The 26,288-nt window shown below is 43.4% G+C and overlaps 1 protein-coding gene across 1 annotated transcript in view; it reads left to right on the plus strand.

Annotated features, from left to right (window-relative positions):
• EFTUD2 (elongation factor Tu GTP binding domain containing 2) overlaps nucleotides 1-26,288 on the plus strand; it is a 45,783-nt gene that overhangs the window by 10,210 nt on the left and 9,285 nt on the right. Inside the window, exons 3-15 of the mRNA XM_055329622.1 lie at nucleotides 2,321-2,486; nucleotides 3,633-3,711; nucleotides 5,735-5,810; nucleotides 6,299-6,364; nucleotides 7,154-7,189; nucleotides 9,072-9,162; nucleotides 10,097-10,179; nucleotides 13,415-13,581; nucleotides 16,155-16,279; nucleotides 20,900-20,963; nucleotides 21,341-21,431; nucleotides 23,852-23,987; nucleotides 25,980-26,107. Coding sequence (XP_055185597.1) covers nucleotides 2,321-2,486; nucleotides 3,633-3,711; nucleotides 5,735-5,810; nucleotides 6,299-6,364; nucleotides 7,154-7,189; nucleotides 9,072-9,162; nucleotides 10,097-10,179; nucleotides 13,415-13,581; nucleotides 16,155-16,279; nucleotides 20,900-20,963; nucleotides 21,341-21,431; nucleotides 23,852-23,987; nucleotides 25,980-26,107 — 1,308 coding nt within the window. The remainder of the gene's footprint in view (nucleotides 1-2,320; nucleotides 2,487-3,632; nucleotides 3,712-5,734; nucleotides 5,811-6,298; nucleotides 6,365-7,153; nucleotides 7,190-9,071; nucleotides 9,163-10,096; nucleotides 10,180-13,414; nucleotides 13,582-16,154; nucleotides 16,280-20,899; nucleotides 20,964-21,340; nucleotides 21,432-23,851; nucleotides 23,988-25,979; nucleotides 26,108-26,288) is intronic.

Below are 26,288 nucleotides of genomic sequence, written 5' to 3' on the forward strand. Positions count from 1 at the left end.
TCTCCTTGACCTCTAAATGTCAACAGACCCCAAGGCTCCTTTCCTCACACCTCTTCTCTTAGTAGGCTCACTCCCTGGCAGTCTCATCCACTCTATCAAATCCATTCTGTTCACTGAGGGCTTTCACATTTCTGTGCTGTTCTTCCCATCCTGGCTTCCTTACTAATCTTGGCCCAGATTCTTTGCATTTGTTGTTCCAGCCAATTAGAATACTCTTCCTTAGCCACTTGGAGAACTTTCTCTCTTCCTTCAGACTTTTACTCAAATGTCATCACCTCTTTTTTTTTCCCCCATTGCTATATTATTAATAATGGAGAAGTGCCTGGCACATAGTAAGTGCCCAATAAGTATTTGTTGAAGGGCACCTGGGTGGCTCAGTCAGCTAGCTAAGCTCTGACTCTTGTTTTGGCTCAGGTCATGATCTCTGGGTCGTGAGATTGAGCCCCGTGTTAGGCTTCACATGGAGTTGGCTTTATTTTTTATTTTATTTATTTTAATTTATTTATGATAGTCACAGAGAGAGAGAGAGAGAGAGGCAGAGACATAGGCAGAGGGAGAAGCAGACTCCATGCACCGGGAGCCCGACGTGGGATTCGATCCCAGGTCTCCAGGATTGCGCCCTGGACCAAAGGCAGGCGCTAAACCGCTGTGCCACCCAGGGATCCCCTGGAGTTGGCTTTAGACTCTCTCTCCCTCTGCCCCTTCCCCTGCTCACTTGCACTTTCTATTTCTAAAATAAATAAATAGGGCAGCCCGGATGGCTCAGTGGTTTAGCACTGCCTTCAGCCCAGGGCCTGATCCTGGAGACCTGGGCTTAAGTCCCATGTCAGGCTCCCTGTGTGGAGCCTGCTTCTCCCTCTGCCTGTGTCTCTGCCTCTCTCTGTGTCTCTCATGAATAAATAAATAAATCTTTTTTTAAAAATGCTTTTATCATCCCAGAAAGAAACCCTATACCCCCTAACCATTGCCCTGCAATTCTCCCATTCCCCCAGCCCTAGGCAACCACTAGTCTACTTTCTATCTCCATAGACTTCCCTATTCTAGACATTTCATCTAAACAGAATTATACAACATGTGGCCTTTTGTGTCTGGCTTCTTCACTTGGTATCATATTTTCAAGGTTCGTCTATATTGTAGCAGGTATAAATACTTCATTTTATTGCCCAATATTATTCCATTGTCTAGATATACCACATTTTATTTATCTAGTCCTCAGTTGATTGACATTTGGATTGTCTCCACTTTTTGACCATTATATATAATGCTCCTATGAACATCTGTTTATAAGATTTTGTGTAATACAGATTTTCGTTTGTTTGGGCATGTATTAGCGAAATTGTTGAGTTGTATGATAACTCTGTGGTTAACATTTTGTAGAACTACCAAACTGTTGTCCAGAGTGGCTGCCCCATTTTACATTCCCACCAGCAGTATCTGAGGGTTTCAGTTTCTCCACATCTTCACCAACACCTGTTATTTATGTGTCACAAAGGTCTTTTTCAAAAACAGTTCTAGGGGAATGTCTGGGTGGCTCAGCAATTGAGCGCCTCCCTTCAGCCCAGGGCATGATCTGAAAGTCCCGGGATCAAGTCCTACATTGGGGGATCCCTGGGTGGCGCAGGGGTTTAGCGCCTGCCTTTGGCCCAGGGCGCGATCCTGGAGACCCAGGATCGAATCCCACGTCGAGCTCCCGGTGCATGGAGCCTGCTTCTCCATCTGCCTGTGTCTCTGCCTCTCTCTCTCTCTCTCTGTCTCTCTGTGACTATCGTAAATAAATAAAAATTAAAAAAAAAATAAAAATCACATTGTTAAAAAAAAAAAAAAAAAGTCCTACATTGGGTTCCCTGCGTGGAGCCTGCTTCTCTGTCTGCCTGTGTCTCTGCCTCTCTCTCTATGTGTCTCTCATGAATAAATTAATAAAATGTTTTAAAAACAAAACAAAAACAGTTCTAAAAGGTATGGACTTGTTCCCAGTTTCTACCTCTGGTTTCTGACTCCTGCCCTTGAAGAAAGTTATTTTTCCCCTTAAAAGGGTGTGCTGTGATAAGCCATTTGTTTTTTCCAATCTCAATCCACTTGTGGACTGGTGGCCCACGTCTAAAAAGGGGCCAACTTGATACAGGAGAGCCATCGGTAGCCATGGCTTACTGTGAAAGATCATGCAAGAACTGGACCTGTCCTGCTGATTCCTTGGCACAGAACTCAAAATAAGAAGCTGTCAAGCCTAGGGATTCATTGCTGTTAACTTGTATAATGTAGATAGTCACTGAAAAGGAAGGATATACACCTCTCCTGACCTCCTCCCCTCTCTTGCTCTTAGATGGACGATGACGATGATGACGATGATGTAGGAGATCATGATGAGGACCACCCTGGGATGGAGGTGGTGCTGCATGAGGACAAGAAGTACTACCCCACAGCTGAGGAGGTGTATGGCCCCGAGGTAGAGACCATTGTTCAGGAGGAAGACACCCAGCCTCTCACCGGTAAGTCAGGAGGCACTGGGTTGGGAGAGGTGAGATGGATCCTAGAAAACTTCAGTTCATAGCTGTCGGCAGTGTTGAAAGTTCAGTAAATGAATTGATTGGCTTCTCTCTACTATTTTCAGGTACTGTTTCTGGATTGAGATTCCTTCCACCCTGTTTTAATATTCAGTATAACTCTTAGCTTGTTACTAAGCAAATGGGAGTTACTTACTTATTTACTGAATATCTGTTTAGGTGCTTAAAGATTATTTTTGTTTGTTTTATTTTGGTTTTTTTTTTTTTTTTGGTTCTTGTTTTGTTTTTTATGTAGGCTCCATGCCCATTGTGGAACCCGGTGTGGAGCTTTAGCTCACAATCCTGAGATCAAAACCTGAGCTGAGATCAAGAGTTAGATGCTATATGTTGGCAAATCAAACTTCAATAAAAACAAAAAACAAAAAAAGAGTTAGATGCTTAACTAAGTGCGCCACCTAGGTGCCCCAACTTAAAGACTGTTTTTTAAGTTCTCCCTCTGGTGTTACCTGTTTTTCCATCCAAATAATCCCAGCTCCTTTAACCAGCCTTCATAGTGCTGATTTTCCACTTCTTTAATCCTTTGCATTGATCTTCTGGGAAGTGGTTAGATTTTATAAATGCAAGGAGAGGTTTTGAACTGACATTGACCTCAGCCTATATCCAGTCCCTCTCCCCTCCTGCCACAAAATGAAGTCCAAACCCTTTAGTCCACAGTTTGAGATCCTTCACTGTCTTGTGCCAGACAGCATTCTCAGAACTTATCTCAATGTATGAGTGATCCTTGATTATAACAAATTGATGTCACATATCATACATTCTGAAAGCTCAGTCTAGGGGCGCCTATGTGACTCATTCGGTTGAATGTCTGACTCTTGGTTTTGGGTCAAGTCATGATCTCAGGGTCATGAGCTCAAGCCCTGCGTGAGGCTCTGTGCTCAGTGGGGAGTCTCTTGAGATGTTTTCTCTCCCTCTTACTCTGTTCTCCCCCCCTTCCCCTGTGCTCGTCCGCGTGCTCTCTCAAATAAATAAATCTTATTTTTAAAAAAAATGAAAGCTCCGTCTAATGGAATGGGGCTCTGCATTTTTATGTTTCATGCCAACCTGTACATCACTCCTTTTTTTCTCCCCTAGAACCTATTATTAAGCCAGTGAAAACCAAAAAATTCACTCTGATGGAGCAGACATTACCTGTCACGGTGTATGAAATGGAGTAAGTTATAAGTGTGTGTTAATTTTTCTGTGGAGGTAGTTTATGGTTGAAGTACCTAGTAAATTGTAAAAGTAAAAGTCCTCTCCTATAATTTGCCAGAATTTTCCTTGAGCATACATGTTTACTGGAATGTGTAGAGTCCATCTTAACTTTTCTCCTGCCTCTCCTTCAGATCTCAGCCTTTTCTCTTCCAATTCTTTAGTTGGGTATTAGAAGCTGGCCTTTGAGACAGAACTGGGGATTGTAATCATCAATGTTGGGGCAACCAGAGCCTATTTTGACTTGGTGAGAATGCTGTTTGGGGAATATAACGTCTCTTTATTGTGGAAAGGAAATATTCTACATGTGTAGAGTACTTTAGATTCTTTGTACTGCAGATTTTCTGAAAATATTTTCATTGATGAAATGCACTTGTAAGGTCCTCATATATTGAAGTGCTTGGAACTCATTTACTAGATAATTAAACTTTTCTTTGTTTTAAACATGTTGAAATCTAGTGTGTCTAAAAGAGTGGGATCCGGGCAGCCCGGGTGACTCAGCGGTTTAGCACCACCTTCAGTCCAGGGTCTGATCCTGGAGACCCGGGATCGAGGTCCACGTCCGGCTCCCTGCATGGAGCCTGCTTCTCCTTCTACCTGTCTGTGTGTGTGTGTGTGTCTCATGAATAAATAAATAAAATCTATTAAAAAAAAAAAAAAAAAAAGAGGGTCCCGGGGTGGCTCAGCGGTTTGATGCCTGCCTTTGGCCCAGGGTGTGATCCTAGAGACCTGAGATCGAGTCCCACATTGGGCTCCTGGCATGGGGCCTGCTTCTCCCCCTGCCTGCCTCTGTCTGTCTGTCTGTCTCTCTGTTTTGAATGAATGAATGAATGAATGAATAAAATTAAAAAAAATAAAAGAGTGGGATCCCTTCTGAAATGGTCAGCCCACCTGTCAACATTCAACCATTTTTGAAACAACTTTTCAGTTATCTTTAGAACTTGCTTCAGATTCCTGTATGTTCTCAGTGGTGGTTTTTAAAATCTCCAATCTTTTAAAGTGGGCTTGATATTTCAAAGAGTCAAAGTCCTCTGAGTTAATGTGGTAATAAGCAAGAAAGACAGTGCCAGTTCTGATCAAGATGGAACTCCTCAGCATCATTAATGAGATGGAGTTTTCTCAAAAGTTTTGTTAACTAGCTCTAAGGGCAGTTTCTTTTTTTTTTTTTTTTCTTTCTAAGGGCAATTTCAAAGGAGAAGCTGGGGTGCCTGAGTAGCTCAGTCGGTTAAGCATCTGACTCTTGATTTCAGCTTGGTTCACAGTCTCAGGGTCATGGGGATTGGGCCCCACATCAGGCTCTGCACTCAGCCTGGAGTCTGCTTGTCTTTCTCCCCCTGCTTCCCCCTCCCCTCTCTGCTCGCTCATGCTTGCTCTCTCTCGCTCTCTCTCTAAAATAAATTTTAGGGATGCCTAGGTGGCTTAGCAGTTGAGCGCCTGCCTTTGGCTCAGGGCATGATCCCACGGTCCCGGGTTCAAGTCTCACATCGGGCTCCTTGCATGGAGCCTGCTTCTCCCTCTGCCTGTGTCTCTGTCTCTCCGTGTCTCTCATGAATAAATAAAATATTTTTTAAAAAATTTATTTTTAATCTTTAAAAAAAATAAAAGAGAACCTCTCAAAGTGGTTTTAAACCCCCTTTGCATTAATGAAATAAATGTGTGGTATCTAATCTGAGGATTTTGAAAGGGACAGTGCTTGTGTATGTGCATACATGTGTGCTTCTATTTGGTTTTGCCTTTCTTTCTTACTTTTGAAATCTCATGATTTTGCTGTTGAAACCCATTTCATGGGTTGTGTCATGTCATGGATAAGTCTGTTCCATTTCTAGAGCCAAACCCATATAGATGTAGAAATTCACATCTGCCTCTGAGCATTCTCCAGTTGGTCTGAAAATTGTTCCTGACAAAATTCATGAAACACTTTTGTACCACTTCCCATTTGGAAGCTTTTGCCAAAGTCCCTTTTCTCTTTTCCTTTCTCCTTTCAGCTTCTTGGCAGATCTGATGGATAATTCGGAGCTCATCCGAAATGTAACCCTCTGTGGCCATCTCCACCATGGCAAGGTGAGAGAACTTTCAGCTACTTGGAACAGGATTTCTCTTAGTTTCTGCTCATTTATTCAGGCCTCAGAGTCACAGTTGGGATTTGAGGCCATCATGATGGACCTCTGATAATGGGGGACCTCCATGCTTAGTGTGAAACTGTGCTATGAAATTCTAGCTTTTCCTGAACAGTGGATGGAGCCTGTTTCTAAGCCACTTGCAGCCTTGTGTCTACATCTATACAGAAGAGGAGAAATTGAGCCTTACTCTGATTTTATAAGTTTTCATTTCCTGGGGGAATGCTTGTCCAAGAAAGATTTCATCTTTCATTTGAAGATAATCCTATGGCTTCAGTGGCTTCAGTATTAATCCCTTGCTGTCCCATAATCCTCCTTGCTCTCCTCTTCCTCTCTTTATCCCTAAATTAGGTGGTGTTTTGGGCACTGAGGGAAGGGTAGAGTAGATTTTCCTTTGTGCTTGGCAGATCTTAACCTTCTCTTCTCTTTCAGACGTGTTTTGTAGATTGTTTAATAGAGCAGACTCACCCGGAAATCAGGAAGCGCTATGACCAAGATGTAAGTAGAAATTCTGTGGAAGGTTTAGGATGAACCATTCAGAATATACAGGGGTGTCGCTCTCCTTCCCCTTCCTTCCCACTCTCATTATAAATAATGACGCCTACAAAGTGCTGCTTTATAATTGTAATCTCTATTCATAGCCTTAAAGAAAGTAATTTTAACTTTCTTAGGAGACTAGAGAATATTAACCTGCAGTATTTTTGGATGATCTGTTCTGCACTTGGGATCTTTCCTCTGTTCTGATATATCCTGACTTTTATAGCCTATTCTTTCCTGTCATGGTATTAATAGCCTACTCTATAAATATAATACAATTGAACCTTGTTGTTTTCTGTGATAAATTTAAATGCCTGTGAATGAGGCCAAATGTGGCTGCAGGTCTCAGCGCAATAAATGTTCCATGTCTGCTAGATTGAGTGTTTTGACGTGTGGGGGGTTCCATAAAGGCTGGATGTGTCTCCCTTTACTACTTTAGGATTCAGTGCATTTGATAGAATTTAGCTTTCTCCGGCCATACCTGGTCCTCAGGGACCACCCTGACCCCCTCCTAGCCACCCCCCCCCCCCCGCAAAAAAAACACCCATCCGGGAGCATTTTCTATCTGAGAGGGCCTTGGTTTTATTGTCTAGAATTTCTGTAGGATACCTTTCTGTCTTCCATCTAACCTCCTGAGATAGAAACCCTTGAGTTGGGAGCTGGTGGGGGAAAGTGATTGATGGTTTGTATGGGAGAGGAGTCTGGAGTCAGGTGGTAACAGCACTTCATTTTTTTTTTTTTTTTTTCCAGCTATGTTACACTGACATCCTCTTCACAGAGCAGGAGGTAAGTGTGCCTGGGGAAATCTAACTGTTGCTCACACCAAACCCAGCAGGAGTTTTTCAGGGAATGTGGGGGAGCCTTTATGCTAACACTTTGCTGTGTACCACACCCCTCTCTCATTGCCACCTCACACCTCTTTATCTTGCTGCTTCTCCCAGTCATCCCCTGATCTAGTACTTGAAAGAGAGCAGGGCAGGCAAGCCACAGAGTAGGGGGAGGACCTTCCTGCTGTTGACTGGATTTAATTTGGCCCAGTAGGGCAAATGCTAAGAGGTGATGTCTAAATTTATGCTGTAAGTGGGGCACCTGGGTGGCTCAGTTGGTTAAGTGTCTGCCTTCAGCTTAAGTCATGATCCCAGGGTCCTAGGATTGAGCCCTGAGTCGGGCTTCTGGCTCAGCGTGGGGTCTGCTTCTGCCTTTCCCTTTGCCCTTTCCCCCTGCTCATACTCTCTCTCTCAGATAAATAAATAAAATCTTAAAAAACAATTTACACTGTAAGTTATACCGAAACTCAACAGAATTTTTTAGATGACATCATCCTTAAAATCTAGAAGATGATTCTATCTATATGATGATCTCTTTCCTAGGAGTAGTGTCTCTTTGAGAGTAGGTTCCTTTGTCTTTGTGCTTCTCTTCTGTGTAAAGCAGTGAGCATACATCGCTGTCTCGTTCCAGCTGGTGGGTTTTTTTTTTTTTTTCCTATCTGGATCTTTCCCCTACTCCCTGACCCCTGTCTTTCCTCTCTCCTTTATTTCTACCTCTTTTTCTTAAATAACCACCTGGAGAGCTCAAATTTGTAAGTATAGTTTACTAAATGAAATTTGAACAGTGCAGGCTTATGACGAGTAATCAACATTTTATCTATTGTGTTTTAATATGTTCAGCTACAGTTTTTGTTATAACTTTTTTTAAGTCGGCTCCACCTCTAGCATGGAGCTCAGAGTGGGGCTTGAACTTAGAACCTGAGATCAAGGGCAGCCCAGGTGGCTCAGTGGTTTAGCACCGCCTTCAGCCCAGGGTGTGATCCTGGAGACCCGGGATTGAGTCCCATGTCAGGCTCCCTGCATGGAGCCTGCTTCTCCCTCTGCCTGTGCCTCTCTTTCTCTGTGTGTCTCTCATGAATAAATAAAATCTTTAAATTAAAAAACAAAAATCCTGAGATCAAGAGTTGAATGTTTAACCAACTGAGCCACCCAAGTGCCCCTAGCTTTTTCTCTATAGATTTTTTTTTTAAGTAATCTCCATCCATCAATGTGGTACTCAAACTCAAACCCCAAGGTAAAGAGTCTCATGTTCTACTAAGCCAGCTAAGAGTCCTTCTTATTATAGCTTCTGTGTGTGTGTGTGTGTGTGTGTGTGTGTGTGTGTGTGTGTACACTTTTTGTTTTTCAAGGTTTAATTAAGAATTCCTACAATAGATCGCCTGGGTGGCTCAGTGGTTGAGTGGCAGAGGGAAAAGCAGACTCCTCGAGGGAACCCCCACATGGGACTCGATCCCAGGACCCTGGGATCACACCCCGAGCCAGAAGCAGACACTCAACCGCTGAGCCACCCAGGCATCCCGATGCTTTAGTTATTATTTTTGTTGGCGGTGTATAAAGATGGGATAGTAGGGCACTGGATTCACTGTTAGGTTAATCCTACTTTATTTGCTTGTTCATTTTTATTTTTGTTTTTTTAGTATTTGAACCAAACTCTTGCAAAAATGATGTTTAACACCAGTAGATTTTGTCTTCAAGGGTCATTCTGGTTAGAGGTCTAGATAAAAATCACACTCAAGGAGAGACATCAATGTAACTTACTAGCAATAGGCAAGCTCCAAGAGCAGAAGGAAGCCCTCTTGCATAGGAAGAAGTCTTGACCATTCTGTCTTTGTGACTTTCAGAGAGGTGTTGGCATCAAAAGCACTCCTGTGACGGTGGTCTTGCCAGATACCAAAGGAAAATCTTACCTCTTCAATATCATGGACACTCCGGGTAGGATGTTCCTTTTATTATCTGGACCTTTCCCTCTTTGTTTTTTGTGTTCTCACTCTTTCCAGAACAGAACAGCGTTTCATTGTTGTGTTTACATTCCCTTCACTTCTCCTTTCATTGAGATAATTTCCGTTTTCCACAGTCTCCTTTGCTTCTGCCTAATTAATTAGCAGGCATTGTGCACCAGGCGTTCTATTTTGTTCCTCTCTATGCTCTTCTCTAAAATACTTAAATATGGAGGAATTTCATTCATTTACTCATTTCAGCCTGTGTCAGGCCCCATCCTAGGCACTTGGTAACAAGGGTGAATCAGACATGCCCCTGGCCTCAGGCATTCTTAGTCTTTTGAAGGAGGCCACGGGGTCTACACACAAACTAATGACATAAAGGTCATCATAGGAGCAGCATAAACCTTGTGCTGTAGCTGACTCTGTCTTCATCTTACGGAAAGGACCCACTCAGGGCAGAGTTTTAAATAGAAAAATTGGAGTTTTGACAGATGGACCTTCTCACCTTCAGGTGCCCAGTGCCTTGGAACATCTCAGCCCCTGTCCACCACCAGCAGCACCTTGCCAGAAATTGTCTCCCATGCACCAGGCCCTTCTTGCCCGTTCTGCCTCTGAATTGTCCTGTGCCCCACAGAACTCTGCTTATTGCTGTTGAGACCAAGCTGAAGTGTGAATGTTGATATGTTATGCCCTCCCAGGGCATCCAGAACACTTCATTCTTTTTATGTTTGGGGACTTAGTGTATGAAAGTTTAATCCAAGCATGTGACTAACTGATGGAATTTTATATACCTACAGGGAGCTGTAGGGAAAGAGAAAGGGCGTTTTGGGGGGTTTGCATGCTTAGCAGCATTCCCTTAGACTGGTAGTGCAGTCTACCAGTGCAGGTAGTGCAGGTAGTGCACTTACTTGGTATTTGTTTTACAGGTCACGTGAATTTTTCTGATGAGGTCACGGCTGGCTTGCGCATCTCAGATGGAGTTGTCCTTTTCATCGATGCTGCTGAGGGCGTGAGTCTGCTTCTACTCTCTTATGACCCTCCTCCCTGTTAGGTTGCCCCCACTCAGTGCCAAGAGCAGAGTGAGCTTGGAGTCAGAGAAGATTAAAGTCTATGGGATTTTCTTTTCTTTTTTTTTTTTTTTAAAGATTCTATCAAAAAAAAATAAAGATTCTATCCAGGGGACGCCCGGGTGGCTCAGTGGTTTAGCGCCTGCCTTCAGCCCAGGGCATGATCCTAGAGTCCCAGGATCGAGTCCTGCGTCAGGCTCCTTGCTTGGAGCCTGCTTCTCCCTCTGCCTGTGTCTTTGCCTCTCTCTCTCTCTCTCTCTGTCTCTCGTGAATAAATAAATAAAATCTTAAAAATAAATAAATAAGTAAATAAAGATTCTGTCCACCCATTCATGAGAGACACAGAAAGAGAGAGGCAGGGCAGAGCGAGAAGCAGGCTCCATGTGGGGAATCTGATGTGGGACTCGATCCCAGAACTCCAGGATCACGCCCTGAGCCAAAGGCAGACCCCCAACTGGTGAAGCACCCAACTGTCCAAAGTAGTCTGTGGGATTAAGGCTCATATTTGCTCTGATATTTAGGCAGCATATAAAGTTTAAAATGAGTCCTCAGTATGAGTCCCTCATTTCTGCCCATTGAAGCTCAAAGTGATAGGACTCAAAATAAATGACAAATGTAATTAAAAGAGAAGAAGGAGAGTATATTCATGTAAATGGATTTTAAATATTAATGAATTTTTCTAAACTGAAGAGATTGAAGTTAAAAAGCCCAAAGTGTCTTTATATATTTCCAAATTGAAAGATAATTTGGCTAACTTCATTCATGTTGTCATTGGTGAGATAGCCAATAGAGGGAGCCAGAGTTGCTTTTTCTTTTTTCCCCTAATTGACTTCATTTGGGAATAATTTCAAATTTATTGAAAAGTTGCAAAAACGATACAAGGAGTACACTACCATCTGCTTTGTGATTCTCTGTACACATACTCACATGTGTGTGTATTTTCCCCTTGAATTGTCTGAAAGTGGAATACTTCCGCAGGTTAGCAAAGAAAAGGACATTCACTTACATGACCAAAATACAGTTAACGGGCATTTAACATTGATACAGTATTGTTGTGCGAATGTTTTTCTCTAGACCTTATTGAATTTCACTAACTGTCCCAGTAATATCCTTTATATAAATGATTTTTTTTTCCCGGTCAAGGATGCTGCCTAGCATTCAGTCCTCATGTCTCCTTAGCCTTTTTTTTTTTTTTAAGATTTTTATTTATTCATTAGAGAGACAGAGAGAGAGAGAGAGAAAGAGAGAGAGGCAGAGACACAAGCAGAAGGAGAAGCAGGCTTCACACAGGGAGCCCGATGCAGGACCTGATCCCGGGTCTCCAGGATCATGCCCTGGGCTGAAGGTGGCACTAAACCGCAAGCCACTGGGGCTGCCCTCTCCTTAGCCTCTTAATTGGAACTATTCTGTAGCCTTTCCTGGTCCTTTATGATGGCATTTTTGAAGAGCGTAAGCTATATTTATTTTGTAGAATGTCTCTCCATTTGGGTTTGTTGAATGTTTACTGATGATTACATTCAGGTTATTATTATTATTTTAAGATTTCACTTATTTATTTGACAGAATGCACACCCACAAGCAGGGAAGTGGCAGGCAGAGGGAGAGGGCAAAGTAGACTCCAGGCTAAGCAGGGAGCCCCATGTAGGGCTGGGATCATGACCTGAGCCAAAGGCAGATGCTTAACTAACTGAGCCCCCCAGGTACCCCTTTCCACATTATTTTTGGCAGGAATGCTGCATAAATGTAGTTGTGTGTTCTTAGTCCATTGCATCAGGAGGCCCATGGTGTCACCTTATTCCATTACTGGTGATACTAACTTTGATCGGTTGGTTGGGGTGGGTTTGCCAGGTTTTCCTACTGTAAAGTTACTGTTTTTTTCTTAGTGGTACATATGGAGCTATACTTTGAGCCTATTTATACATTCTCTTTTCCAAACTTTGCATGTTAGTTTTATCATTTATTACTTTTTTAAAAAAGATTGATTCATTTCAGAAAGAGAGAAAAAGCAAATGCGTGTGAGCAGGGGAGGGGCAGAGGGAAAAAATCCCAAGCAGACTTTCCACTGAGCTCAGAGCCTGACAAGGGTTCAGTTCCACAACCCCTGAGATTGTGACATGAGCTGAAACCAAGGGTTAGACACTTAACTGACCAAGCCACCCAGGCACTCTACTTTTTTTTTTTTTTAAAGGTAAATGCTACACCCAACATGGGGCTCAAACTCACAACCCAGAGATCAATAGTCACACTTCACCAGCTGAGCCCGCTAGGCACCACAAGTTTTATCCTTCATTGGTTATTGCAGGTTTATTTCTGTAGTAGTTGCAAAAGTTGATTTCTCTAACTCTTATTATTCCTTCTATATTTTTTGGTTGGAATTCTGTTGTAAGGAAGGACTTTATCTTCTCCCTTGTTTGGTTAGTTCTCATCGGTATGGGTACATGGATTTTTATTTCAGTGGGTTATAATCCATTGCTATCTTTCTGATACTCTAGCTACCCCAAGATTTGGTTAAGTAGAGCTCCTTCAGGTTGGCTTCTTTGTCCTTTTGACATGTCCTATCTTTTTTCAAGTACTTCCTTCTCTTACACACAAAAAAGATGTTCTAGACTCATTTTGTGCATTCTCTGCCCTAATCCTGGAATCAGCTGTTTCTTCAAAGAATTGTGGCTGCTTGTAGTGGGGACTGGTATTTAGAAACAAAGGTCAGGGTGTATTCACTGCTTTAGGGTCCAATACTTCTAGACCCTTTCACTGAACATAGTACCTACCCCCACATATCTGTAACTATTTCTATACATGTATATGAAACGTGATTATCAAGAGTAAAGAAGAACTCATTTGTGTGTCAATATTGATATCCACATTCCATTAAGCACCACAGGTGCTTCCTAGCTTTCCTCCACTCCTCTAGAGCCGAGAAACCTGCCTCCCAGCATCACCAGTGTGTTTATTCATTTCTCAGTCCTGCCAGGTACCCTCTTCACATTCCTGAATCAGCCTTTGGGCAGAGATACCCTCTGCTTCCACCCAACAATCTCTTTCCCCAGGTCCTCTTTTCCTCATACTTCATTTTTTTTTTCATACTTCATATTTTCATATAGTACCCTCTTTGACTTTGCTCTGAACGTTTCTGCCCTTTTTGCTCTGATCACCACCTCTGGGCCTTGTGTCTCTCAGGTAATGCTGAACACTGAGCGGCTGATCAAGCACGCAGTGCAGGAGAGGCTGGCGGTCACTGTGTGCATCAACAAGATTGACCGGCTGATCCTGGAGCTGAAGCTGCCTCCAACTGATGCTTATTACAAGCTGCGTCACATCGTAGATGAGGTCAATGGATTAATAAGGTATAGGACCCCAGGAGTCGATTTCCTGTCCTAAGGAACTCTGTTTTTTACCTTGAACTCCTTTGGAGGGCAAATCTGATTTCCTAGAGTGAGTAATGAGCTTTTTAGACAAGGCTAAGGACGCTTTCCAGGGCCCTTCAGGCTTTGAGGGGCTTCACTGATCCTGTGCCCTAACCAGATATGCGACTTAAGACACATCTTCATTTCTGCATTGTTTCTAGAGTTGTTCTCACTTTCACCTCATACCAAGTTGTGAACCTGGGCAAGCGACTTAAGCTCCTAGAACCTCGGCTTCTGCCTTTGTGAAAAGAGAATATGATTAGATTTGTCTAATGGGTTGTAGCAAGTAATTAGATAGGGGTGCCTGGGTGACTCAGTTGGTTAGTGCCTCCCATTCAGATTGTGATTCCAGGGTCCTGAGATCAAGCCCCACATCTGCTCCCCCTGCTTATGCTCTCTGGTGCTCTCATTGTTTCTCTCTCAAATAAATAAAATCTTAAAAAAGAAAGAAGAGAGGGAGGGAGGGAGGGAGGGAGGAAGGGAGGAAGGAAGGAAGGAATTAGATAGATATTTGATATAACACGCTTAGCACAGTGCTTAGCATATAGTACCTGCCTGGTGAATCATGTTAGTTGCTGTTACCTTCTTTTTTTTTTTTTTTAAAGGTTTTTATTTATCTATTTATTAGAGACACACATAGAGAGAGAGAGAGAGAGAGGCAGAGACACAGGCAGAGGGAGAAGCAGGCTCCATGCAGGGAGCCTGACGTGGGACTTGATCTCGGGTCTCCAGGATCAGGCCCTGGGGTGAAGGCAGTGCTAAACTGCTGAGCCACCTGGGCTGCTCTGCTGTTAACTTCTTTTTTTTTTTTTTTTAAAGGTTTTTTATTTATTTATTTATTTACAATAGTCACAGAGAGAGAGAGAGAGGCAGAGACACAGGCAGAGAGAGAAGCAGGCTCCATGCACCGGGAGCCCGACGTGGGATTCGATCCCGGGTCTCCAGGATCGCGCCCTGGGCCAAAGGCAGGCGCCAAACCGCTGCGCCACCCAGGGATCCCTGCTGTTAACTTCTAAATGCAGACTCAATAATTGAAACTATTGGCTTTTGTTTCTGTGGACATAGCTGCTTTTCAGCAAGATGCATCTTATGTTTATATTAATAAGTTTGAGTGATGACTGGGAGACCTTAGAATACAGTATTAAGGTGACTTGGAAGAACAGATTAAATATATCCCAACGACAGTCTTATCTGCAGGCTGATGCAGATGACTGGATGACTTCTTGAGGCCCCTCAAAGGGCCACTGAAGAGGCTGTCCTATTGAAAGAGCACCTCTCCAGTTAAGGACTGAGGATAGTATCCCCATGACTAGAGTCAGATTTACCTTCAGGAGCATCCTCAGGCTGTGGCCCTAATTCTTTTTTTTTTTTTTTTTTAAGATTTTATTATTTATTTATTCATGACAGACACAGAGAGAGAGAGAGGCAGAAACACAGACAGAGGGAGAAGCCAGCTCCATGCAGGGAGCCTGACGTAGGACTAGATCCCGGGTCTCCAGGATCAGGCCCTGGGCCAAAGGTGGCACTAAACTGCTGGGCCACCGGGGCTGCCCTTGTGGCCCTAATTCTCAACAGCAGTATCCTCTCCCTGGCTCCAGAAGGGCTGACGGTGACTGGAGACTAAAGTAACATCAGGAGCCCCCAAAATGAAATGTTAAACTTCTTTATGTATCTCCTTAAGAGTGGGGGATAGGGCTAAATCCTGATCACCAAAATAGGAAGTCAGAACTCAGCCCTAAAACAAGTAATAGCAACATAAACATATTCTTTAGAAATGTAGGGCAAGTGCTCTGAAAGCTTTAAGAGTTGGAAGTAGTTCTCTCTGGGGAGCATAACTTGAGAGAGAATGGGGTAAGGTAGGGAACTGCTCTTTATAAGCTAATACTTTTACTTCCAAAATAAGAAATTCTGTAAAACAGTCGGTCAGTAAGGCTAAGGTTGTGGATTGGATTCCCGTGTACAACTGATTTTCTTTTAAACATTAGTGAACTTAGGATGCTGTAGTTTTGTGCATGGCTTTTGGAAAAATTTTAACATGAATTTGTATAACGAAACCAAACAAAACAAAATAAAGAAGAAGGCAGTGAGAGTGGGGAGCAAAGTTGCCCTTTTGTTGATTGTCCACTTCTGTGTTTCTGTCTATATTTGTAAAATTGAGATTTCTCTAAAATATACTCTTTCACATTAGATTTGTTTCCTGTGTTCAAAGATCTTTGTCTCTGACCTCCAAGTTTCCCCTTGTCTGTCCGGTGCAATTAACTTGATGGTATTAGAGGATCCTGCATGAAGTTCCCAGTTCTGGGAAATCAGCTTGTTATTGGGAGTTAGGGGATAGCTCCATCATGTCACTTTCTTGGGCCAGTCTGGTGGCAAAGTTGTGTCTGATGCGAGCCCCTTCTGAGGGCAAGGGCTGTAGAGAAGCCGTGACCCTGAGTCCCTGCCCTTCCCCACTGGTCGTTGTGTCAGTGTTGCTGCACAGCCTGGCTCTGCGCTCACAACTCTCTCTGTTTCAGCATGTATTCCACTGACGAGAATCTGATCCTTTCCCCACTCCTGGGCAACGTCTGCTTCTCCAGCTCCCAGTATAGCATCTGCTTCACGTTGGGCTCCTTTGCCAAGATCTATGCTGACACCTTCGGTAAGCTCTGCCTGGCAGTTCGCCTCCCAGCTTCCCCAGAGTCATATGTGCCTTTCCTGCTGAAGAGTTTAGAAATGGCTTCATGCCAGAGTCCCCTGTTGGGGGAGCATTTTATCAACTGTTACTGTCACAACTATTATTGTCACTCTTTTTGACCCCTAGACCCTTTGTTTTGGCTAAGTAGTTTCTAAAGAACAGAAAAATAAATGTGCCTGCATAAGAAGGGGGTGAAGAGAGAATCATTATAGGAATAAGAATCTCTCCCAATGTGAGAGAGATACCATCCAAAAGGAATGGCCCATGCCCACAAAACCCTTTCAGACCTTTCTGAAAGATATAGTCTCTCATTACTGATGCTTCTAGCTGTCTTTCTGACCGTATCTAGGTACATCAACTGTTGTGGGCCTACTCAAGAGCTCACATTGGATTTGCAGTCCTCTGGGATGCTCAGCTGAATGATTTTACAGTCCTTGGAACCTTGACACTAGAGCCCTGGGACCCACTTCCCCACTCAGGAGACTCTGGCACTCCCACATCCTTGCCTCCCAGTTCCCTCAGATTCTGATAACAACCATGTCCTGAGTGTCCAATGCTGTACCCCCTAAGGGGGTCATTATCACCCCGCCTTGAGAGCTGAGGAGAGGCTCTGTGAGAGGTCTCGCAGCTGACAGGCGCTAGAGCTCCAGTGTTTCTGTTCATCCACCCAGTTGTCCTTCATCACTCTCTTGTTTGCTTTTGTGAGAAAAATGGGCAAATACAACTTTTAAGAAAAATGTACATATTTACTATATTCTCAATGTAGAAAATAGAAGATATAGTAAAATCTAGTCAAGAAAGCAAAATTCACCCTTAACCTTATTACCATAACTATTGCAAACATTTGTTAGAATTCTTTTTTGTTTAGTGTTCTGCATAAATGAGATCACATTTTTTTTTAATTTTTATTTATTTATGATAGTCACAGAGAGAGAGAGAGAGAGAGGCAGAGACATAGGCAGAGGGAGAAGCAGGCTCCATGCACCGGGAGCCCGATGTGGGATTCGATCCCGGGTCTCTAGGATCGCGCCCTGGGCCAAAGGCAGGCGCCAAACCGCTGCGCCACCCAGGGATCCCCAATGAGATCACATTTTATAGAGAAAGATATAACAGATACATAACACAAGATAAATTTTCATTCAGAATTGGATTATAAGATTTTGCCTATTAAAATTCATTTCTAAAAATTATTTTCTAAAGCTGCCTATTGCTCCACTATATAAATGTATTATAATTTAACCATTTTACCATTAGACATATATTTTAGTTGTTTGTAGATGGCTCGCTTATTTATTTATTTATTTACTTACTTACTTAAAGATTTTTATTTGTTTTTTTCATGAGAGACACAGAGAGAGAGAGAGGCATAGACACAGACAGACAGAGAAGCAGGCTCCATGCAGGGAGCCCGATGTGGGACTCGATCCTGGGTCTCCAGGATCACGCCCTGGGCTGAAGGCAGGCGCTAAACCTCTGAGCCACCCAGTCTGCCCAAGATGACTCTTTTAAAAAGGAGAAAATAAGGCAGCCCTGGTGGCTCAGCAGTTCAGCGCCACCTGCAGCCCAGGGTGTGATCCTGGACTTCCAGGATCGGGTCCCACGTCAGGCTCCCTGCGTGGAGCCTGCTTCTCCCTCTGCCTGTGTCTCTGCCTCTCTCTGTGTGTGTGTCTCATAAATAAATAAACAAATAAATAAATAAATAGATAGATAGATAGATAGATAAATAAATAGATAAATAGATAAATAAATAGATAAATAAACAAACTTTAAAAAATAAATAAATAAAAAGGAGAAAATAGATGGACAACAAATGAAACTCATCTGGGCAGGTTTCTGAATGTTTTTTATATCAGCATGTGAAGCAAAACCCAAGAGAGTTTCTGTAACTACAATGTGTTAATGATTCAATTTCTGATTGAAAATGGCCCTAATAAGCCTCAAGAGTATTACCTATCCTTGGAACCCATTGTTCATTTACAAAGGAGCCAGCAATGGGCTCCAACATCATCTTGATGAAAGCCATGTATGGGCTTCTAGAAAGTCAGCTTTAAAAGGAATATCAGAGATAATTGAGTCCTTCCCTTTCATTTCATATATGGGAAACTATGTCCAGGGTTGCAGAATCTACTGATGGGCTTGGGACTAGAATCTACTTGGGATTTTTTCCATTACATCCTACTGCCACAGTTGATGCCTTGTCCTCTAAACTAAGAATCTGGTAGGGCGTAGGGAACAATCTGTGACTTCTAGGAAATCTGTCCAGGCAGTTGACAGAAACCCACACAGTGATGAACAGTGTCTGGGATCAACTTTGGAAGGAGATGGGGTTTGGTGGACGGGTGGAGAATAGAGAGCTGGGAACTCCAGACTCACAGTGTTGGGCAAGAAGGCACAGAGGCAAGTGGTTTGGACCCATGGCTTGCTTAATAATACTGGACCATTTCACCTAGGAGAAGAGGTGAAATAAAACTGTGGGCAGGCTGAATTGGGATCACATTGAGGAGGGTTTGGAATGCCAGGTTAAGGAATTTTTACTTTATCCTGTTGGCAGTTGGGAGCTATTAAAGATAGAGGTGGGCTATAGGCCACATGGTCTCTGTCTCAACTATACAACTACTTAACTTCCCTTATAGAGCACAAAAGCAGTCACAGATGATGTGTAAGTGAATGAATGTGACCATGTTCCCATGAAACCTTATTTATGAGAAGCGAAATATGAACTTCACGTGTCCTAAAACACTCTTCTTTTGGTTTAGTCAACCATTGAAACATGCAGACAGAACCTGTGCTTTCCTAGAGGGACATGCATAGGCCATGAGCTGAATTTAACCATCAGGGACGGTACCTGCATAAGGCTACCCCACACTTAACCTGAGGCACTGACCCTCCTTACCAAACATGCAGAGGACACTCTGAAGTGGGACGTGGAAGATTTCATGCACAAATCAGCTGCCTCAACTAATTCTCCTTTCCCAGAAGCTAGACTTCCTGCATGGTGGCCAATCTAAAACTTTCTGACTCTGTATGCTTTGGCAACGTTTCCTCCACGCTGTTCCCCCTGTTCAAACATCTACCCCAAAAGTCCTCAAAGAAGGAGATGGTGCCCCTGGGCAGAACAAAAACCTGTATCCCAAAATGGTTTCCTCCTCTGGCAGCTTCCTCCTCAAGCAAAAGAGACAGGAAATTCATGTCCCAAGGCCACTTAGTATCCTAGTCACAGCCCCTGTAGTGTCCTGGCATCTGTATGTTTTTTCAGGATCCACTTTCTCTCTTACAACCTGTTTAGGAATGATGTGCATAAAATAAATGAAAAAATACCATAAAATTATGTTAAAAAATAAATAAAAACAAAGATTAGGTTGGGCTGATGAGTGCAAAGCTGATGGAAGATAGGCCAGAGAGAGGAGAGGGTGGAGGAAGGAACACCCATTTAGAAATTTTTTGCCAGTATTCCGGTACAAAATTGTGAATATTGGATTCCTGTTATCTATGAAATTGGAAAGGAGGGATTGGGTTAGGGAGACATTCACCTGTTCTTTCAGTGGCACACTGGACCTGGTTCCTGTGAGTACTCCAGCAGCTCAGTCCAGGGAGTATGCTGTACCATATATTAAGTGCAGTAATGGAAGTGTGTAAAAGACATATCAGTTCAGAGGAGAGAGTTTCACTAATGTGAGAAGGAAGGGAAGAATTTGGTAGTTAACATAGTGAGGAAGAAAAAGATTTTGAGCTTGGACAAGGTGCCAAAGGTAGCCTCACTGAAAGAATAGTCTGAAGGGAAGCATAGCTTTAGGGAAAAGATGATAAATTCCCTTTATGCCATCTTGAGTGAGAGAGAACAGTCTGACATCTGGATAGAAATACTCTTGAGTTAGTTGGTGATGTCAGTGATCCAATTGACTGTTACAGGAGCCCTTGACTGAGAAGATCTTGAATTTTAAAAGCCACCATCGCTTAGCTCAGTCTGACCAGAATTAAAGGTTACAGTCAAACTAAAAGGATTAATTGGTAAAAGATGAGACAAAGGTTGGCTTTGGTGTTTTCTCTCCAGAGGACTAGATATCTGCCTTCCAGAGGCTGAGGGCTAGTTGGAGCTTTAGCATGGCACTGCAGCTGGGAGATTGCCCACACTGGAAGCAGATAGCTTCTGTAGATCAGGAAAGAATGAGGGAGCCATTAAGCTCCACTTCTGGAAGGAATGGGGTTTAGCGGCAGACAGAGCATAGCATTTTGGTGATTGAGCCTGCTTTATCGAAGGAAAAAGTATAAACCATTCCCTTGTCCATAGCTCAGTTTTTTGCTCTCTAGACATGGAGTCACCTGGGTGCTCATTTTGGCTCTAGCATAGTCTTGTCAATTTTGGAGTCCTGTCCTTGTCTGTGCCTCAATATTCTTGTCTGCCTGCCTGGGTAGGAGGAAATGTCCGGACCTTGGAAAGGAAGCTGTTAGAATTACTCATCTGTAAACCACTTATGCACCTGGAACAAACTTTCTTTTTTGTTTGTTTGTTTGTTTGTTTGTTTGTTTGGAACAAACTTTCAAACAGTACTTAGGTAGATTATAATTGTATCTCTTCTCTTATAGGTGACATTAACTACCAGGAATTTGCTAAAAGACTCTGGGGTGACATTTACTTCAACCCCAAAACGTAAGTAGAATGGGAAAATGACACTCTAGAGGGGGATCCATTTTCCCAGGAAGTGAGAACCAAGTTCCTAAGGTTAAAACCTACTTTTTTTTTTTTATTAGACGTGAACAGTCATCTTTCCTCCTCTAAGTGAATTGGCTTCATGAGCTCCTAGCAGGATGTGGATATTTTTCTTGAGGGCTTCACAGCTTGGCTCGGGCATGCGTGCGAGTCATAGCCATATGTCTTCTCAGGAATCTCTTTGGAAATGTTATGATCATACACACATTCCTTTCCCTTGACCCTACAGATTCAGAACTTAGGAGATTCACCCTTGGGGTCAGTGACACTGCCTTCTCCTTGCTGGGTCACCCATAACTCTTTTTTTTCCTCCTTAGACGAAAGTTCACAAAAAAGGCCCCAACCAGCAGCTCCCAGAGGAGCTTCGTGGAGTTTATCTTGGAGCCCCTTTATAAGATCCTCGCTCAGGTGAGTGTGTCAGGCCTCTTGATTCAGGGCTGCCCTTCTAAGCACAAAGTGGAAAAGCTAGGGAACTCCCACTTCCCCTTTCCCCTAAACATGCTCAGTTTTGTATTACTAAGTATGAGGATAGTTGATCACTAGTCTTCTAGATCTAGGACACTATGGTTCTCTAAATGCTGTTGAATTCAGAGTGAAGGGGGAAGGTACACAAGATAAAAAAAAGCACTGGAGAAATTTCATGTGAATATTTTGTCTATTCAAAAGAAAATGGGGCAGCCCGGGTGGCTTAGTGGTTTAGCGCCGCCTTCAGCCCAGGGTGTGATCCTTGAGACCCAAGATCAAGTCCCATGTTGGGCTCCCTGCACAGAGCCTGCTTCTTCTCTGCCTGTATCTGTGCCTCTCTCTCTCTCTCTCTCTCTCTCTCTCTCTCTGTCTCTCATGAATAAATAAAATCTTTTAAAAAAGACACTTGAAAACTAATAATTTCAGTTGTGGGAATTTGACTGACAATTATAATTGGGAAAGTCCTCCAGGCTATATGTATATATATACACATATATATAATGTGTACGTTAAAGCATTATTTTTAACATAAGGGGGGAAAATTGAAAGTAAGTTGCCAATGAGAATCTGATTAAATGAATTAGGCACATTTCAAGTATTTTGCATCCATTAAAAGAATGGCTGTATGAGCTTGCTTTTTTTTTTTTTTAAGATTTTATTTATTCATGAGAGACACACACACACACACAGAGAGAGAGAGAGGCACAGGCAGAGGGAAAAGCAGGCTCCATGCAGGGAGCCCGACGTGGGACCCGATCCCGGGCCCCCAGGATCATGCCCTGGGCCGAAGGCGGTGCTAAACTGCTGAGCTCCCCGGGCTGCCCTGAGCTTGCTTTTAATGACTTTTCTGGACTTGTATGTATATGATGTTTGTCAGATTGAAAAGGATGCATCATGGGCACCTGGCTGGCTCAATTGGTAGAGCAGGTGACTCTATCTCTGGTCATGAGTTTAAGCCCCATGTTGGCATATAGCTTACTTGAAAAAAGAAAAAAGGATGCATCAGACAGTGGTGGTAAGGATGTAGTTAAATGGGATCCTTGGGTGGCTCAGCAGTTTAGCGCCTGGTTTAGTGCCTGCCTTCGGCCCAGGGCATGATCCTGAGGCCCCAGGATCGAGTCCCACATTGGGCTTCCTTGCATGGAGCCTGCTTCTCCCTCTGCCTGTGTCTCTGCCTCTCTCTTTCTGTGTCTCTCATGACTTAAAAAAAAAAAAAAACATGTGAGATGCTTCAAAGAAAAGAGTATGGCATTGATTGCATTTGCATGAATTTGTGCTACCTTAAAGGCAGCAGCGAAAGGATAACATTGTATGGGAATTTTCAGAGCCTTTTTTTCCACGACAGTTATAAAATATTCAGATGTTTAATAAGCACTGTGCACAGTGGACACACACATATACACAAAATGTGTGTGTTCCAGTTGACAAAAAGGAAAACATGGCAACAAGACAAAAGAGCATGATTAAAATTTATTAGTGCTGAAAAATACTATCTTGTGTCAGACTGGAATGGATTAATAAAAGAAATTTATAGAATCTGTCTCAGTAGAGACCTTGAGTCTGCTGAGGATGATTTAGCTTGGCCTTGCCCTACCAACAGATGGACTGCCAGGTGACCTTTTTTGGTTCCTTCCAGTGCAGTGATCCTCTAAATCTGAGAAGTCTCTAAAATAGGGAAGAGTAAGGGATTTCCTGACTGGGATGAGATGCTGCTTTTCAGACACCAGGGGGCAGCGCTGAAGGTCCATCTGAAAGGGCCAGGCTTATTGGCTGGTGTGGGCACGTATGTATTTATTTATTTATTCATGAGAGAGCCAGAGACACAGGCAGAGGGAGAAGCAGGCTCCATGCAGGGAGCCTGATGCAGGATCCGATACCGGGACCCGATCCATGGACCCCAGGATCACGCCCTGGGCTGAAGGCAGGCACTAAACCGCTGAGCCACCCAGGCGTTCCTGGTGTGGGCAAGCCCTTCTGTTGGTTTGAAGAGTGGGTACCAAAGATTTCCCTGAAACCAAATGGTTGTCCTTGCCAAAAGCTCTTCCTATAGAAGAGAACTTAGTGCAGTGACCCTTCAGATTGCCTTCTGGCCTTCCTTGCCCTCTTTAGCAGGCACCACACTGAGGCTGTCACTACAGCTGATGTGGTTGGGAAGCCTGGGTGGCTCAGCAGCTGAACCTTTGTCTCAGGTCGTGATACCAGGATCCTTGGATTGAGTCCCACATTTGGCTCCCCGCAGGGAGCCTGCTTCTCCCTCTGCCTGTGTTTCTGCCTCTCTCTCTCTTTCTCTCTGTCTCATGAATAAATAAAATATTAAAAAAAAAAAAAGCCTTTTACAGCTGATGTATCTGATACCCATACAGGTTGTGGGTGATGTGGACACCAGCCTCCCCAGGACTCTGGACGAGCTTGGCATTCACCTGACCAAGGAGGAGCTGAAGCTAAACATCCGCCCCCTGCTCAGGCTGGTCTGCAAAAAATTCTTTGGAGAGTTCACAGGTAACAAAAGAGCTCATGGCCCCTTCCCATCACCATTATCATGTTCTGCCACGTGTATCATGAGAATCTTTTCCTCATCCCACAGTGGTGTTCAGAGATGTCAGGTTCTTTCAAATAAACTACAGGCTGGATGTATAGCACCTGGATTTTCTACCTAGCTCGCTTCTTCAGTGGACACTACCAGGAACTCTGTCTTGGGAAACAGAAGCAATTAAATTTCCCTACCAGGAGGAGCGTGCAAATAAAGGAAATGGGGAAGCAGTATTTTTGCCAGGGAGCAGTCAGAAAAGTAGACTCGTGAGTGATGTGAAATATTGGGGAAAGCACCAGGTTCAGATTTCTCTTTCCCCTGAGCTCCTGTATCCTCTATTTGAATGGCACAGAAGGCAGGTAATATAGTAAACCACGCCCTTGGTTGGTTAAGAAAAGATCCAAGTCTTGCCTCTGTAATGGCCCCAACCCTTCCATGTAGTGAGAACCTGGGCCAGCCACCCAATTCTCTGTGACTCGAATATCTCAGCTCTAAAATAAAGGAGGCGTAGAAGGTAACAGCTAAGGTCCCTGTCCCCTCAGCAATCTCTTGATTCTGAGTCTGGTGGGAATGAAGTGTCAGAATCCTCCAAGTGCATAATTCTAGTAGTTTGGGGACGTGTGGGTGGCTCAGTGGTTGAGCATCTGCCTTTGGCTCAGGGTCTGATCCCAGATTCCCGGCATCGAGTCCTGCATCAGGCTCCTTGCATGAAGCCTGCTTCTCCTCCCTCTGCCTGTGTCTCTGCTTCTCTGTCTCTCATGAATAAATAAATAAAATCTATAATAATGATAATAATTATTGTAAAAATTATTTTTACCATTATTATCATTATTATTCTAGTAGTACATTCTGGATGACCATCAGTCTGACCAGGAGATACCAACTGAAAACAGATCTGCCTTCCCCCAGGTACTAATGGAGGTCATCCTCTCTTGCATGGCTCATTAGCCATTAGAAAAACAGATACAGGGCAGCCCTGGTGGCGCAGCAGTTTGGCGCCGCCTGCAGCCTGGGGTGTGATCCTGGAGACCTAGGATCGAGTCCCACGTCGGGCTCCCTGCATGGAGCCTGCTTCTCCCTCTGCCTGTGTCTCTGCCTCTCTCTCTCTCTCTGTGTCTCTATGAATAAATAAATAAAATCTTTAAAAAAAAAGAAAGAGAGAGAGAGAGAGAGAGAAAGAAAGAAAGAAAGAAAGAGAAAAAGAAAGAGAAAGAAAGAAAAGAAGAAGGAAGGAAGGAAGAGAAAGAAAAGAAAGAAAGAGAAAGAAGAAAGAAAGAAAGAAAGAAAGAAAGAAAGAAAGAAAGAAAGAAAGAAAGAAAGAAAGAAAGAAAGAACAGATACATGTGTAGAATAGAAACGTGTGCAATCTTTCCCAAAGGGAAAGAATCAGTTCAGGGATTGTTCTGAGTAGATCCAAAGAGATGAAATACTTATTTAATTTAGTGTAAGTGCTCATATTCAATAAAAAATCATAGATTCAGGGATCCCTGGGTGGCTCAGCTGTTTAGCACCTGCTTTGGGCCCAGGGCATGATCCTGGAGTCCCGGGATCGAGTCCTGCATCGGGCTCCCTGCATGGAGCCTGCTTCTCCCTCTGCCTGTGTCTTTGCCTCTTTCCCTCTCTCTGTGTGTGTCTCTCATGAATAAATAAATAAAATCTTAAAAAAAAAAAAAGATTATAGATTCGTAGAGATACTCGAAAATTTTTGTCAGCTGAGTTCCAAGCAACCACTGAGCCCTGCTTCTTGCTCCTCCCTGGCCTCAGTGTGACATCTTTTAGAACATACTCCCAGGAAAGCAGGATAGTACTGCCCTCTGAGCTCATGGTGCTATAACTTGAAGAGCTGAAAATGAGTCTTTTCAGTTTTAGCTTTCTGGAAATCACAAGTAGATCCATACCTCAAGCCGCTCACTTACTCCTGTGAGAGTGTATAGTAATGGCTTGCTCTTCTCCTTCCACAGGCTTTGTGGACATGTGTGTGCAGCATATCCCCTCTCCAAAGGTGGGCGCCAAGCCCAAGATTGAGCATACCTACACTGGTGGTGTAGATTCTGATCTCGGCGAGGCCATGAGCGACTGTGACCCTGACGTAAGGGAAAGCCCACCATTTCTCTTGATTTTTGTCCCCTCCTGTATGAGTCCCCTGTTTTCTGGTCATAAGAATAATGCCGTCTTTCCATCCTTGCTTTTCACTCACTCCCCATGAGCAAAGTCAAACAGACCTGAATTCAAAGCCTAGTGTTACCACTTCTAGTGGTATGATTTGGGGA

The sequence above is a fragment of the Nyctereutes procyonoides genome, unplaced genomic scaffold (genome assembly GCF_905146905.1).
Source record: "Nyctereutes procyonoides isolate TBG_1078 unplaced genomic scaffold, NYPRO_anot_genome, whole genome shotgun sequence".
In the NCBI taxonomy this organism is placed as follows: Eukaryota; Metazoa; Chordata; class Mammalia; order Carnivora; family Canidae; genus Nyctereutes; species Nyctereutes procyonoides.